The sequence below is a fragment of the Pavona decussata genome, unplaced genomic scaffold (assembly GCF_977016875.1).
Source record: "Pavona decussata unplaced genomic scaffold, jaPavDecu1.1 SCAFFOLD_166, whole genome shotgun sequence".
NCBI classification, from domain to species: Eukaryota; Metazoa; Cnidaria; class Anthozoa; order Scleractinia; family Agariciidae; genus Pavona; species Pavona decussata.
This window is the reverse complement of record NW_028145577.1, coordinates 791,776-805,000: the sequence shown is the minus strand read 5'-3', so window position 1 is coordinate 805,000 and position 13,225 is coordinate 791,776. Positions and strand designations below refer to the sequence as shown.

Genomic DNA, 13,225 nt, shown 5'->3' with positions numbered 1-13,225 from the left:
ACTGTATTCTGTACAACTCCACCTTGACAGACGCTGTGTGTGGAACTTCAATGTGCATCTCTTGTGGAGTGAACATCTGTGAAGGCTGAGCAAGAATGTCCCATGGTGCAGGGGCGGGGCCATTTTGTGGACCATCAATGTGTTGACCTTTGACAAACAGGTTTAAAAATAAGGGCGCGTTTTTTTACCCACAATTCTGGGATGGGAATGGACAGAATGTAAAATGCGCGCGTTTTTCTATTCCGCATTCCTATTCCAGAATGGATAGAATGCCATTCCATCCATTCTGCTCCCAGGGGCAGAATGAAGAGAATGTTGCGAATGAAAATCCAAGATGGCGGACGGCGAGATGAGCGCTGCGGATTCAAATACGTCTCTACCGGAGAAAAAATCAGGTTACACTTTTGGACAAACTGAAACATTGTTTCTAATTTTACTGTACCAAAAGTACAAGGAAAGTTGCTGCGATAACGGCTTTAATCGCAGCCTCTTCGTCGGCCGCCATATTTGTTACGCAATCTTTACTCGGCCAGGACCGACAGGGTTTTTTTTATGCAGACAATTCGAATTATTCCTAGCATTCCGTACCAACCATTCTTATTCCAGAATTTTGGATAAAAAAACGCGCCCTTAGTTACCAATTACGAATAGCAACTCCTGCACGATTTCTTGCATGACAGTCTGTTCTAATTAACTTACAAACTAAAACTATCAAGAGAAAGTCATTAGTCAGCAATTAAAGGCCCTAAGTGGTGGAAATCGGGGGAAATGGCGATTGGGCGCTGAAATCCAAATTTCCCTTATTTTGCTCTTATTTGGCATTGATAGAGATTGGTTCTTGCGTCATAAACATAGTTCCATCAAGTATTTGCATTGTGATTTAAAGGAGGCAGTTAATCTTCTAGCTACTTTGAACAGCTATTTAACATATCTGTGTAAATGAAAACGTTCAAGTAATAGTACAGTTTTGTCAAAAGTTACTCTTAATCTTTGGATGCAGATGGCCACGATGGAACTGGATTGCAACTTGAAAAACATGGCCAATCTCTTCAAGTTGTTTTCTTGTGTACTGAGAAAAATCACTAGAAACCGATTTTGACCAGTTTGTTCTTTCTTCTAGAAATCACATGATATTTTATTTTTGGTACGCAGTTTCATAGTTGAAAAACTTACAATGTAAGCACTTGGTGAAACACTTGTGCAATTATTAATTTCATGCTGATCATTAAACATTAGTTTTTCATCTCAGCTCACCTCTGTAGGGTTCATATTTCCAGGCAGTGGTCCTTGACTCACAGAAACTCACAATGTTGTACTATTAATAACAAGAAATCAATACAGCATCAAATAAAGTAAATATCAAGAGAAATTTTAAGCTGGTCTGGCACACAAGCAGCTTTCCTCAAGGCACGTCTGCATTTGACACTCGAGTTAATTACTAATTGAAGAGTATAAGGCATAACCGACCTACAGCAGCTGTATAGTGCTTTTTTATACAGCTTTCTGTTGTTTAAGCTCAGATTTGCTAGAGTATTTGCATGTGGCCCTCAATTCCTTCAGGAAACATTGCTTCTGACAATGTTTTAATCTCTGCTGACTGCTTTGTGCTTTGTTTTGTATATAAAAAAATCCGGAAATCTTGCAAGTCTATGATCACGTTTTTTTACTCCAACACGAGGAAGTGGCGCAACGTTTCCTAAAGAAATCGCATTCCACTTTACTGCCTGACCTCTGGTAGCGCAGTGGATCGAGTGAGAAACAGCAACTACACGGACATTGCCAATGAAGACTGAGGAAGCTTTCATGTCTACACGCATGTACGAAAGCAAAGTGATAAAAGGGTTGAGATCAACTTCAAACAAAGTTCCAACTGATGCACTCCATTACCCGGTATATGTTGTAGGTGGCTGCACTGCTGAGCTCCTTTAAACACTCTTGAACAACGGACAAGGGCACCCAACGGATCGTTTCTGTAAATTCTGAAATTCCCCTAGAATGACCGAACAGATAATAATCTTATAGCGCAGCCTAAAATGAACCTACAGAGCTTTAAAGGCACTTCAAATAGCCAAAAACAGCATTTCAAAGGTCTGAGAGAAAACTGTCGTTGGGTGCCCCTGAACTGAGCTGCTAAGTGAGTATTGAGGCCCTGTTAGGATTATGGATTATTAGTGGTTTAAAAGAACTTATACGGATTAGTGGCCACTAAATTTTAAAGATTATGGATTATTTGTCTATTGCATTTTAAAATTATGGGTTATTATCGGTCAAAATCGCATCAATTATTCTTACATAGAAAAGGGTAGGTCTCTTGGTCAAAATTCCGAGTTGCGATGCCTGTGTGCGATCAAACATCACATCCTCAATAACCACCCCAGCCTATGTTTCAGCAGGGGTATGGAAATGCAACCCTTGACATAGCTGGCATACAGTACCAAAGTATATTCAGGCGACATAAGATGGTAATTAGTGCTTGTAAACTCTATACAGAATGCTGTAGAATTTTATTTTAGGGATTTTTTTTTCTTACAAAATTGGGATACGAATTGATTCCAAATTTTACCTAGGATTATAGAATATTGAGACCCCTAACAAGCTAAGGCCTCAGTATTTCTCTGAAAGAAGTACTTAAACTGTACATAATTTTATATTGATACTTGATAAGTTGACAATTTGGATAGACTGTTTCATCTTGAAACCCACATGTACATGCAGATGGTAAATATTAAATATAGGGCAAGGCATTTTTAATCCCTTGAGGAACAATTAACTTACATGATAAGCACTTGAAGGAGTGATGTCCTTGATATCCATGTCTTCTGCAGCTTTCTTTCCATAACAGCAGTTCTCCGCTACAAACGCTAACAAGGCATCTCTTGCTTGGTCCTCAGTTATGGCTGTTGCCCTGGGTTGACAGATCAGAATCGTTCAGGATGAGAGGGAACTTACAGTATACTTTTAATTAGTCTATACATGCCAAATAAGAACATGGTTGTGTAATTTTCATTTTGCAAACCAGTTGCAAGGAAAGTACATTGTATTTCATGTACAGTAGATGTATACATAACTTTGTATTAAAATTTTACACTATTTAGGTACAGTAAATAATTATTTTTACAGTTATAAATGTTAATAGCTCCTTGTATACAACACAAAATAATAAAGTTTTTAAAAGACGTTAAAGCAGCACCTGTAAACGTTAATTTTTAAACAACAGAAAAAGGGAATTTAATTGGACGATATGCTGTGGTTCAATTTTTATTTTCCTTCGTTTTTGTATATGGCAAAAATAAAATAAAATAAAATAAAACAACTATAGAGTAAATAAAAATTGAACCAAGGATAAAACTGGACCAGAACAGATATACTGCAAATTAAATTTATGATTGCAGAAATGAAATTCAAGTAGACTTACTATTACTACATTCATTAACTCCAGTAGCCATAATTTGCACACCTAAGTGAGAATTCCTTCTAACTTGCTTAATTAGTTTAAAGCTTTCTCAGAGACTGAAACAACTCAAGTAAAGCTTGTGCTCTTGCAAACCAAAGGAATCAGTAAATAAGCGCCGGTAATTGTATTTCTTTTAATGTGTATGTTGCTTGTGTTTTAAAGAAAAGTAAATTCATTAAGTAATAAGCTATTATTAAATATTTTTCTAAATTGTTTATAAATATAGCATTTTGTTCAAACAAAATGCACATTTATGTAATTCTAAATTTTTCACTTGCAGTACTTTCTTGCATGCAATCTCTGTGCCAGTTAAATGGAGCATATACTGTTACCTAATTGTATATACTTATAAATAAAATTCTTTACAAGAGATGTCCAATTTGTTCAAAAGGAGAAAACGTTTGGTCACTTATTAATTAAGAATAAATGATAGCACCGTGTAAAACCTTCAATAATAATTTAGTAATAATTAATAGTATGAAAAACAGTGTAATTATACATGTACCAGGTTGTACATGAGACAAAATTTCACTGCAAGAATATACATGTACATTTACATGTAACTTACTGTGTAAAATGTTGTTCTGGGGTCTGTTGTTGCGCTGGTGGTTCATATGGTGGTGGAGGTGGTAAATAGTCAGTGCCTAAGTATAAACAACACTTAAAATTTGATACAATTTCAACAAATTGTGACGCTTTTTGAAGTGCACAATTTCCATAAGTATATAATTTTTCATTTACTCATTTATTTCTATATGAGTGCCTATACTTATGTATGTTAATGACGACTATCAAACTTATACATATGTAGCTTTTTAAATAGAACTATAACAGTAATCAACGATTATGGACACACGTGATCAAGAGGTTGGGGGGGGGGGGATATGCCTTTTTCTGCATGCAGGACAGAGGGCAACCAACACGAAATGAGGGTTGTGTTTCTCAAATATGATTAACATTGGACACGTTACATTGTATCTTAAGGGCAGAGGTGAACACAAATAGCAATGGAATAGAAGGAAACTGCGCACTATAGTTTCAATTCAATTCAATTTATTAAAGCACATTTTTCACGAAGGTAAGGCAAGAATGCACTAGCCCGCAAATAGCATAGGCTAATCTAGGCTGGTAGTGCAGTTGATTAGTTGATTAGTTTGTTCTGTATATGCCATCCGCTTACAGTGCAACACATCACACACTAATATTTCTGTCAATTTACACATTAATTTTTCTGAAAGCCTATGCAACAAAACCGTAAGACCTGTGACATGGAAAATTTATAAATTAAACTTACAAAACTCGGACTGATGTGTATTCACCCCTAACTACAGAAAATAAATCGCAGGGACAATTAATGGTTCCCTTACTTTTAACCATCCATTACAGCCGAACTACAAATTAAATATTCACAGGCCCGATACATCTACCTTTTGGACTTGTTGTGGAAGCTCAAGGCAATAAAATCTGACAAGGTTTAGATTGAAATAGCTGTAGCTGTACATGAACATACCCAAATGTCAGTGGTCCTAAACTTTCAACCCCTTAATTATTACACTGGGTTTTTCGAAGTGCTCTGTTTTAATTCTCCCACCACAACTAAAACAAAAAAAACCCGGCCCTGGCTAACATTTTTCAAATTCTCTTTTTATCTGGAGTCACCTGACAAGTGTAATGCATTTTCTTTAAATCCAATGTCATTTTTAACTAATACATTAGCTCGACTCAACTTCGTTAGCTTCTGACACTACTTTCGGGTGGGAACTGTACTGAACTTCAACTTTTTGTTAATTTTGTTAGATGATTGAATGATTGAGATTACATTGTGCGTAAACTACTTACTTTTTCATGAACACTATTTTACAGTTTTATATTAATAATATTATTTATAATTTTATTTGCAAACTAACCGAAATTAGTATTTTCATATCCTGCAAATGTGCCAAACATGTTGGATGGTGGTGCAGTTGGGGGTGGGGGTGCAGCATTCTCATTGTCATCTGCATCTTGATCAGGGACATCTGATCCACTGTAACTTGGAGTTTGTGCCTCACCTAATTATACAAGGCAGTAGTGTATCTTACATATATTTTATTTAAAAAAAAAATAGACTTATAACAACTATTTTAAGGATGGTGCCTACTTAAACCGAAGCATTTTTGCGTGTTTTATGACTATGCGCGAAAAGCAGATCTTAGCAAGGGCTACTGGAATCCAAAAAGAAAATTGGGGGTAACCACGGTTTTTTTAAAGAGATAATTAAGCAACCATTATTCTAAAAAGCCGTAAAACACAAAGCAATGTATGGCATTTTTTTCCAAATTGAAGCTTTATTATCTCTGAAAAATGCATGGTTACCCCCAATTTTCATTTTGGATACCAAGAGCACTTGCTGAATTCTACTTTCTCCAAATAGTTTTAAACCGCGCAAAAATATCCCTGTATTAGTAGGCACCACCCAAAGGAAACCCGAGTCTCTTGAGATGCACAGAACGTATGCGCAGCTAACAAAAGTAGGCACTGTCCTTAAGCCTTTTCAGATTGTTGCTCTGGTTTTAGACAATTATATTAAATCAGGGCAGGAAACTTAGGCCGTCCGAACGTCCGAGACGGGTAGCTTTTCCATTTAGACAAGGAAAAATATGATCCAACTTGTCCGACTGGGCAACCACATTATAGGAAAAAATTAATGAACTTTTTTCTTGACTTTGGATATAGAATGAATCATTCTTTCCATACTTGATCACTTACTGCCATAAAAAAGTAGCTTTTACAGAAAATAAAATATCATTTTGCGTAAGTTGTGTTAAGTTGTGTGTTTCGTTACGCAAAGCCTGCCGCCATTAATTTCCATGTAAGTCCAGCTGTACAGCATAATTGCAGGCGCATGACAACACATGCTTGTCAGGCTACCTTTTTCTGTCGCTTGTGGAGCGTATCGACAATGTCTTTGTCTCAATCAAAATTATTGAAATTGAAAAACCTGGCAGTATTGGCGTGGATGTTCCTTCCAAAAAGAAAAGAAACGAAGATGACAAGAAAAAAGATGAAGCAAAGCGTGCCAGGAAATTTCAGCCAGCTTAGCAGAAAGAGTTCGAGTTGGTTTGTTATGAGGAACAAACAGACAAATGCATTGCTCGACTTGTCGGAAGTATCCAGAACTAGCTGATAAAAGCAGCCCAATGTACATCGGATGTGGAGATGGAGTGCAAGGATTGTGAAGGGAATCACTGACAGCCCATTCCAAAAAGTCGTTGCCATGTTGTTTGCCATATACTAGATCGCTAAATGACCAGAAACCAGAGGACAGGCCATTGGAAAAAATTTGTCGGATTTTTTGGGCAAGTACTTTTGTGGTTCGTACAAGTAAAATACACATTACACTTGTCCGAATGGACAAGCGAATTGAGAAGAAAGTTTCCTGCCCTGTATTATTATAAAACAATGTAACTGTTAAGAGCGTAAATTATACACATCAAGAGAAAGCTCGAAGAAAAAAAATCACAAGTCAAACTAAGGTCAAGTTCTGAAGTCAATCTAATTTTTTAATAGTTAAATTAAATATGGTACATGTCTGCAGATCAGATGCTAAATGGAAAAATTTTCTTAAAATTATAAGAAAATTGTCTATGAATTCACACATGAAAACTTTTAATTATTAATAACTCATCCACACTTTCTGATTACACCTTTAATAATAATAATAATAATAATAATAATAATAATAATAATAATAATAAATTATTATATTTCACAATCTGAGGAGCTACATGTAGGTAAGAAATGAAACAATACATGTATTCTTTTCAATGTATGCACATTCATGAATTAAGTAAAGTGGACATGTATGCATACATGCATATATCACCTTGTGGGGCTCCAAATGCAGGTTTTCCAGGGGGCCCATCAGTCTGGTGCATGCTGCCATAACCTGGCTGCTGACCAACAACAGGGGCATATCCTTGCTGCTGAGGGGGTGGGGATCCATATCCTTGCTGCTGAGGGGGTGGGGATCCATATCCTTGCTGCTGAGGGGGTGGTGGTCCATATCCTTGTTGCTGAGGGGGTGGGGGTCCATATCCTTGCTGTTGAGGGAGTGGGGGTCCATATCCTTGCTGTTGAGGTGGTGGGGGTCCATACCCTGCTTGTGAGGGCGGAGCACCTTGTTGTGGTGGGGCGCCATACCCCTGGGGTGGATAGCCCTGTTGAGGAACTGTGCCATACCCTGGCTGTTGCTGTCCTAAATTGGATTAAAAATTACAATTTTAATCCCCGTATTGCATAAAGTCAAAAGACCAATGCGTTTTCTAAACAAGTTCAACACCGATCACTGCATATAATTCAAATCATACCATGTACATGCATCAATACTAGTGAAGAAATCAATATTAATTTTTGATACATTTAAACAGGATTGAGGCATAAACTGTAAAATTAAAAAAAAAAAAAAAAAAAAAAAAGGAGAGAGAGGAGGGAGTGTTCTAATACTTGAGAAAGGGGCCTTCATAGAGGATTTACAGTACATGTTGACACCTCTACAACAGAGTCTACACCTCTTCACCATAAAAACAGTACCTCTATAAACATACATTCTCTGTGAAGAATTTGGACACCTTTCTGGGACAGATACTTCTCTCAGATGGGCATGCAACTCTCTAAGATGGACACTACTCTAAACACAGGCACCTTTCTAAGACAAACACCTCTTGAAGATTGGCACCTCTCAAAGACAGGTCTACAACCTCTCGAAGGTGGACACCTCTCTAAGATTTCTTGACACCACTCTAATACAGGCACCTCTCTAAGACAGACACCACTCTAATACAGGCACATCTCAAAGACAGACACCTCTCGAAGATGGACACCACTCCAATACAGGCACCTCTCGAAGATTGACATCTCTCTTAGATGGACACCTTTCTAAGACAGACACCTCTCAAGGATGGACACCTCTTTAATACAGACACCTCTGAAAGACAGACACCTCTCGTAGATGAACAACACTCCAATACAGGCACCTCTTGAAGATTGACATCTCTCTTAGATGGACACCTGTCTAAGACAGACATTAACCCACTAAGACAGGCACCTCTCAAGGATGGACACCTCTCTTATATGAACACCACTCTAAGACACTGGCACCTCTCAAGGGTGGGCACCTCTGAAAGACAGACACCTCTCATAGATATACACTACTTCAGTACAGGCACCTCTCTAAGACAGACACCTCTCGAAGATGGACACCACTCCAATGCAGGCACCTCTCGAAGATTGACATCTCTCTTAGATGGACACCTGTCTAAGACAGACATTAACCCACTAAGACAGGCACCTCTCAAGGATGGACACCTCTCTTATATGAACACCACTCTAAGACACTGGCACCTCTCAAGGGTGGGCACCTCTGAAAGACAGACACCTCTCATAGATATACACTACTTCAGTACAGGCACCTCTCTAAGACAGACACCTCTCGAAGATGGACACCACTCCAATGCAGGCACCTCTCGAAGATTGACATCTCTCTTAGATGGACACCTTTCTAAGACAGATAATTAACCCACTAAGACAGACACCTCTCAAGGATGGACATCTCTCTTATATGAACACCACTCTAAGACAGGCACCTCTCTAAGATGCAAGATATAGCAATTCAGTGAAATTTGCTCCAAAATAACAATTATTAATAATGATATATCCTGTAATGTTGTGCAAGGCTTCTCAATGACCCCTTAATATTTCTCCTCCAAAATCCTAGTATTAAGCATTTTTATAAATTAATAAATTTTAAATAGTGAACAGCAATTTCACCATACAAAGAAACTTGATGCTGAGGAAAATATATTAAGGAGAAAAATTATTCTAAACAATCTGCCATTCTTCTATGCTTTCATACCATGGCAAGCCACTACAAATTTGAAATTTCTTGTTGTCCAAACCTTATTCTCTAATCTCACAGGTTTCATATTATATGAAACCTGTGAGATTAGAGAATAAGGTTCCCCTTTTGTAGTTCATAAAACTGTACTGAATAGGTATACTGTGGCATGTGACACTGTACCTGGATACATAGGCTGCCCTGCCTGTGGTCCACCAGGGGGATATGGTGCTTGACTCATAATAATTGGAATGAGTGCTCTATCCAACCAGCTGTTAAATGTATATACAATGTAAGAAAACAAAGAAAAACAAAAAATCGTGTAAGATTCTTCACATAGAAAGATGACTGTGTACACGTACAGAACTTTTCAAATTGCTCAAATACTCATCGGCAGAAAAGAAAAATTAACCTTTATTAAATAAGTGTCAAAACATTTAGCATTGCGCTGTTATTTGGTGACACTATAAATCAGTGATTGAAATATATAATTATACAAACTGAACATAACGTATTAAATTTGTTAAAAATTCCAACTGGTGGGAGGTAGACTCTAGAGGTGGCTATTTACAAACGTTATTTGTACAGCGCATTTCTCAAACTCTGGAAAAAGATTTTGGACCTGAAAAACACAGTCAAATCCAGCTAATTGCAATTAAGCTAAACGCATGGCAGTAGCTTAAAGCATGGACTGCATGGGCCTTAAAGTACATACAGTACTGTGTTGCCCAGTTTCCATAATTTACCTGCAGGATTAACCCCTCCCCCCCCCCCTCCCCAAAAAAAAAGTTGTTTCAGTTTTTAGTCGGATTTTAGTTTCTATTATATGAAGTTATTGAGTAAACCAGATCCAACAGCAATTCTAAAAACCTGAACGTTTAACCCCGACAGCACTATTTGAAGCCACAGTTTAATATCAACAAATGTGTGACCGGGTTCTCCAAAAATGGCTGACATTCTAATTTTCTTTTGTCTGCATTCAAATTAGGGACCTCCTAACCTCGTTCAAGGTAAAATATTCTTTTGATTTTTGAACTCAGGAACAAGGTTTATAGTAGGGCTAATTATTTGAATGCATTCAAAACAACATAACATTGTGCAGTTCCAGAAAATATCCATACCCCCGCCACGGATGGTCAAAGGAAATTCCGAAGGGGATGGGGGGTTAATGGACGGAAATTTCCGAGGGGTTCGGGGTGTTCCTATGAAGAATTTCTCCAGAGGGTAAGGAAATTCACGAGAAAATCGTAAGTGACGCACAAAGTTGGCTGACAAGAATTTTCAGTCACCACTACGGAAAAATAATTATAATCCAGCACAAAAGCAGCGCAAACGATGAATCATTCTGGAAAAATACATTTTGGTAGAAGTGTTGTCCGGTTAATCCTTTAGATAAGCGAAAGTAACGCGTGACAGGTATTTTTCTGCGAAGTTCAACTTCGCGGCGTGATCAGTCAGCCTCATATCATGCCGTGCATGGCTGTGACTTCACAATCATTTGAAGTTCGAGTTTTGAATTAAATAAAAGCCCCCTTTACTCGTATTGTAGCATCAAATGAGGAGATTAAAAAGTTTCTGAACAAAGCAACTATTTTGATGAGCATGGCCTTCTCGTAGTTCCACAGGCTAGTTTGCGGTTGAAATCTATTTCTGACATTTCTGACACAACGAAATGTACAACTGCGTGCTGTGAGCGCTGTCGTGTTCAATGAATTTTTTTACAATAACTGTCCAAATTTCCGCGCGCTGATTGGCTCGTAGCTATTGTCTATAAGAGTACAGACAATAAAAATGACGTCAGATGTAACGCGCGCGCTTTCATAACGAAAAAAGAAATAGCCAATTCCGCTCGTCCTTTTTCCATGTTATTGTAAAAAACAAATCGACGGCAGTTTTTTATGGTCTATACTCTTATAGACCATAAAAGATTGAATTCCGTTGGACGTGAGACAGCGACGTTTATTTTATAAAAACCTGACATAAAACATTGAAAACACAAACTTCTTTTCCTTCTCGTATTCATTTCATTCACGATCTCAGTGCCGAAACGTGAATCCACGGATTAATTTTGAAGTTTTGAAAGGAGAACCGAGAACCTTTTGAAACTGTTCACAAAGGCGGCTTTCAATTCTTGTGCATGCAGCCGGTTTTTGACTAGGTTTTCAAAGTTCTTCAAAATTATACTTGATAAATCCAGCATCGTATATTCAATGTGCAACTTATATTCATAGTGGTTTCCTCGCGGTATTAAAATAGCAAACGTTTCTCTGCGGACCGGAGGTCACAAAGAAAATTGAATGTAAAGGCCGGTCGTTTTTAGGTGAAAAAGAAAAGTTGTAACGTGGTAGAGATAACTTCTTAAGCGCTCGAGAAAGTTATAAACGTTAACTACGCAACAAAAAAGAATAAATAAGTGTTTTATTGACGTAAAAAATCGACCATTTTAGAGTTTTTTCTAATTTTTCCAGATGTAATTTTAGCAAAAGCATAAACAAGTAAAATAGCGAAGTGTTGTAAATAGCTGAACTAGCGTAGTCGACGTTGCTTCAATAATAAAAAAATTGATCGTAATAGTGTCCATCAACAATTTTCTTGGTCTAAATGGATTTTGAACTTCTGAGGGGTTCAGGGAGAAGGGTTTTAAAAACCTGGAAATTCCAGAGGGGTGGGGAGGTCATCATAAACCCTCTGGAACAGAAATTCCGAGGGGGTGGGGGGGTTAAAATAAAAAAAAACATCCGTGAGGGGGGGGGGGGGAATGGATATTTTCTGGAACTGCACATTAAAAGCCAGCCATTTTTGCATAGGGTCTTAATATTCTCTTCAAAAATATCCTGTAAATGATTCTTATGGCATTTGTAAATTGTGAGTATTTCAACATTAAGATTAGCAGTGATCATTTTTTTTTCCATTTATTTTAATGACACTGGTGTGATTGATCCCAGTAGTAATAATACTGTAATCTGATGGACTAATTCATGCCGAGCAGTTATCGATCATTTCCGCATTACTGCAGTGGAAACTCGATTTTACGATATGACATGGGAACAGCAAACTCATATCGTTAAATCGGGATATCGTTGTAAACGAACTCCCGATTTATAAATAACTTTTGCCGGGACACAGAATGTTGATCGTTAAATTGGGAATATCGTTAGATTGACGATCGTAAAATCGGGGTTCCACTGTAGTTTAACAAATTTAAAATGGGATGGTAATGTTTGATCGTTTATCCGGCCAATGTAAGTTTGTTTCCGCGATCTGTCTTGACAATAACCTGTGAGCGATATTTTTTACTTCTGTCATGAAATACAATACACTTCAAACAAAAAATGATACAAGCTTACGAGCACGAACAAGATTGCGATTAAACAACTCACTTAACCAATATACAGAATACTCTAACACACCGAGACCGTTACATAGAAGCAGTAGCTACAATTACGCCGTGAAAGTCGAAAGAATTTGTTAATTTCTGCAAGATATCTTCACAAGCTGCCTTTTGGTTGAAAGGGTAAACATTTCCGCGTATCAGTAGCTGGCTATGCAGAAAGTATTTACGTTCTTAATGTAGTAGGGTAATCACTACCACTTTTACATAGAGACATAAAGAATTAATGGATATAACAAGAAATTACCTGGTTTAGTCGTCAAGCAAAGTGAAAATTACGGCGTTAATACTTCAAAACGGCCGGGATGTTTGTATTTGTGTCTTCTTGATCGGAGTCACCGTGAAACACCTTCATGTACGCTAGGATCTGGGTACGAGACAGAATAAGGGGAGTGGCAGGGGCGGGGGGGGGACACTCTGGTCAGGCGGAGGTCAGGCGGCACTTTTTTTTAATTTTGTATCTGCATCAACTAACAAAATCTGACGTCACATCCGGTCAAATTGG

The 13,225-nt window shown here is 37.7% G+C and overlaps 1 protein-coding gene and 1 long non-coding RNA gene across 2 annotated transcripts in view; one reads left to right on the top strand and one right to left on the bottom strand.

Annotated features, from left to right (window-relative positions):
* The window catches only part of LOC146464289 (protein SSUH2 homolog), a 21,269-nt gene extending 8,167 nt beyond the window's left edge, over nucleotides 1-13,102 (bottom strand). Inside the window, exons 1-8 of the mRNA XM_085129983.1 lie at nucleotides 12,968-13,102; nucleotides 9,513-9,601; nucleotides 7,320-7,691; nucleotides 5,362-5,505; nucleotides 4,023-4,098; nucleotides 2,776-2,905; nucleotides 1,255-1,315; nucleotides 23-147 (exon numbers count right to left, since the gene is read on the bottom strand). Coding sequence (XP_084986109.1) covers nucleotides 23-147; nucleotides 1,255-1,315; nucleotides 2,776-2,905; nucleotides 4,023-4,098; nucleotides 5,362-5,505; nucleotides 7,320-7,691; nucleotides 9,513-9,570 — 966 coding nt within the window. The 5' untranslated portion in view covers nucleotides 9,571-9,601; nucleotides 12,968-13,102. The remainder of the gene's footprint in view (nucleotides 1-22; nucleotides 148-1,254; nucleotides 1,316-2,775; nucleotides 2,906-4,022; nucleotides 4,099-5,361; nucleotides 5,506-7,319; nucleotides 7,692-9,512; nucleotides 9,602-12,967) is intronic.
* The window catches only part of LOC146464288 (uncharacterized), a 221,212-nt gene that overhangs the window by 204,361 nt on the left and 3,626 nt on the right, over nucleotides 1-13,225 (top strand). The window lies entirely within an intron of this gene.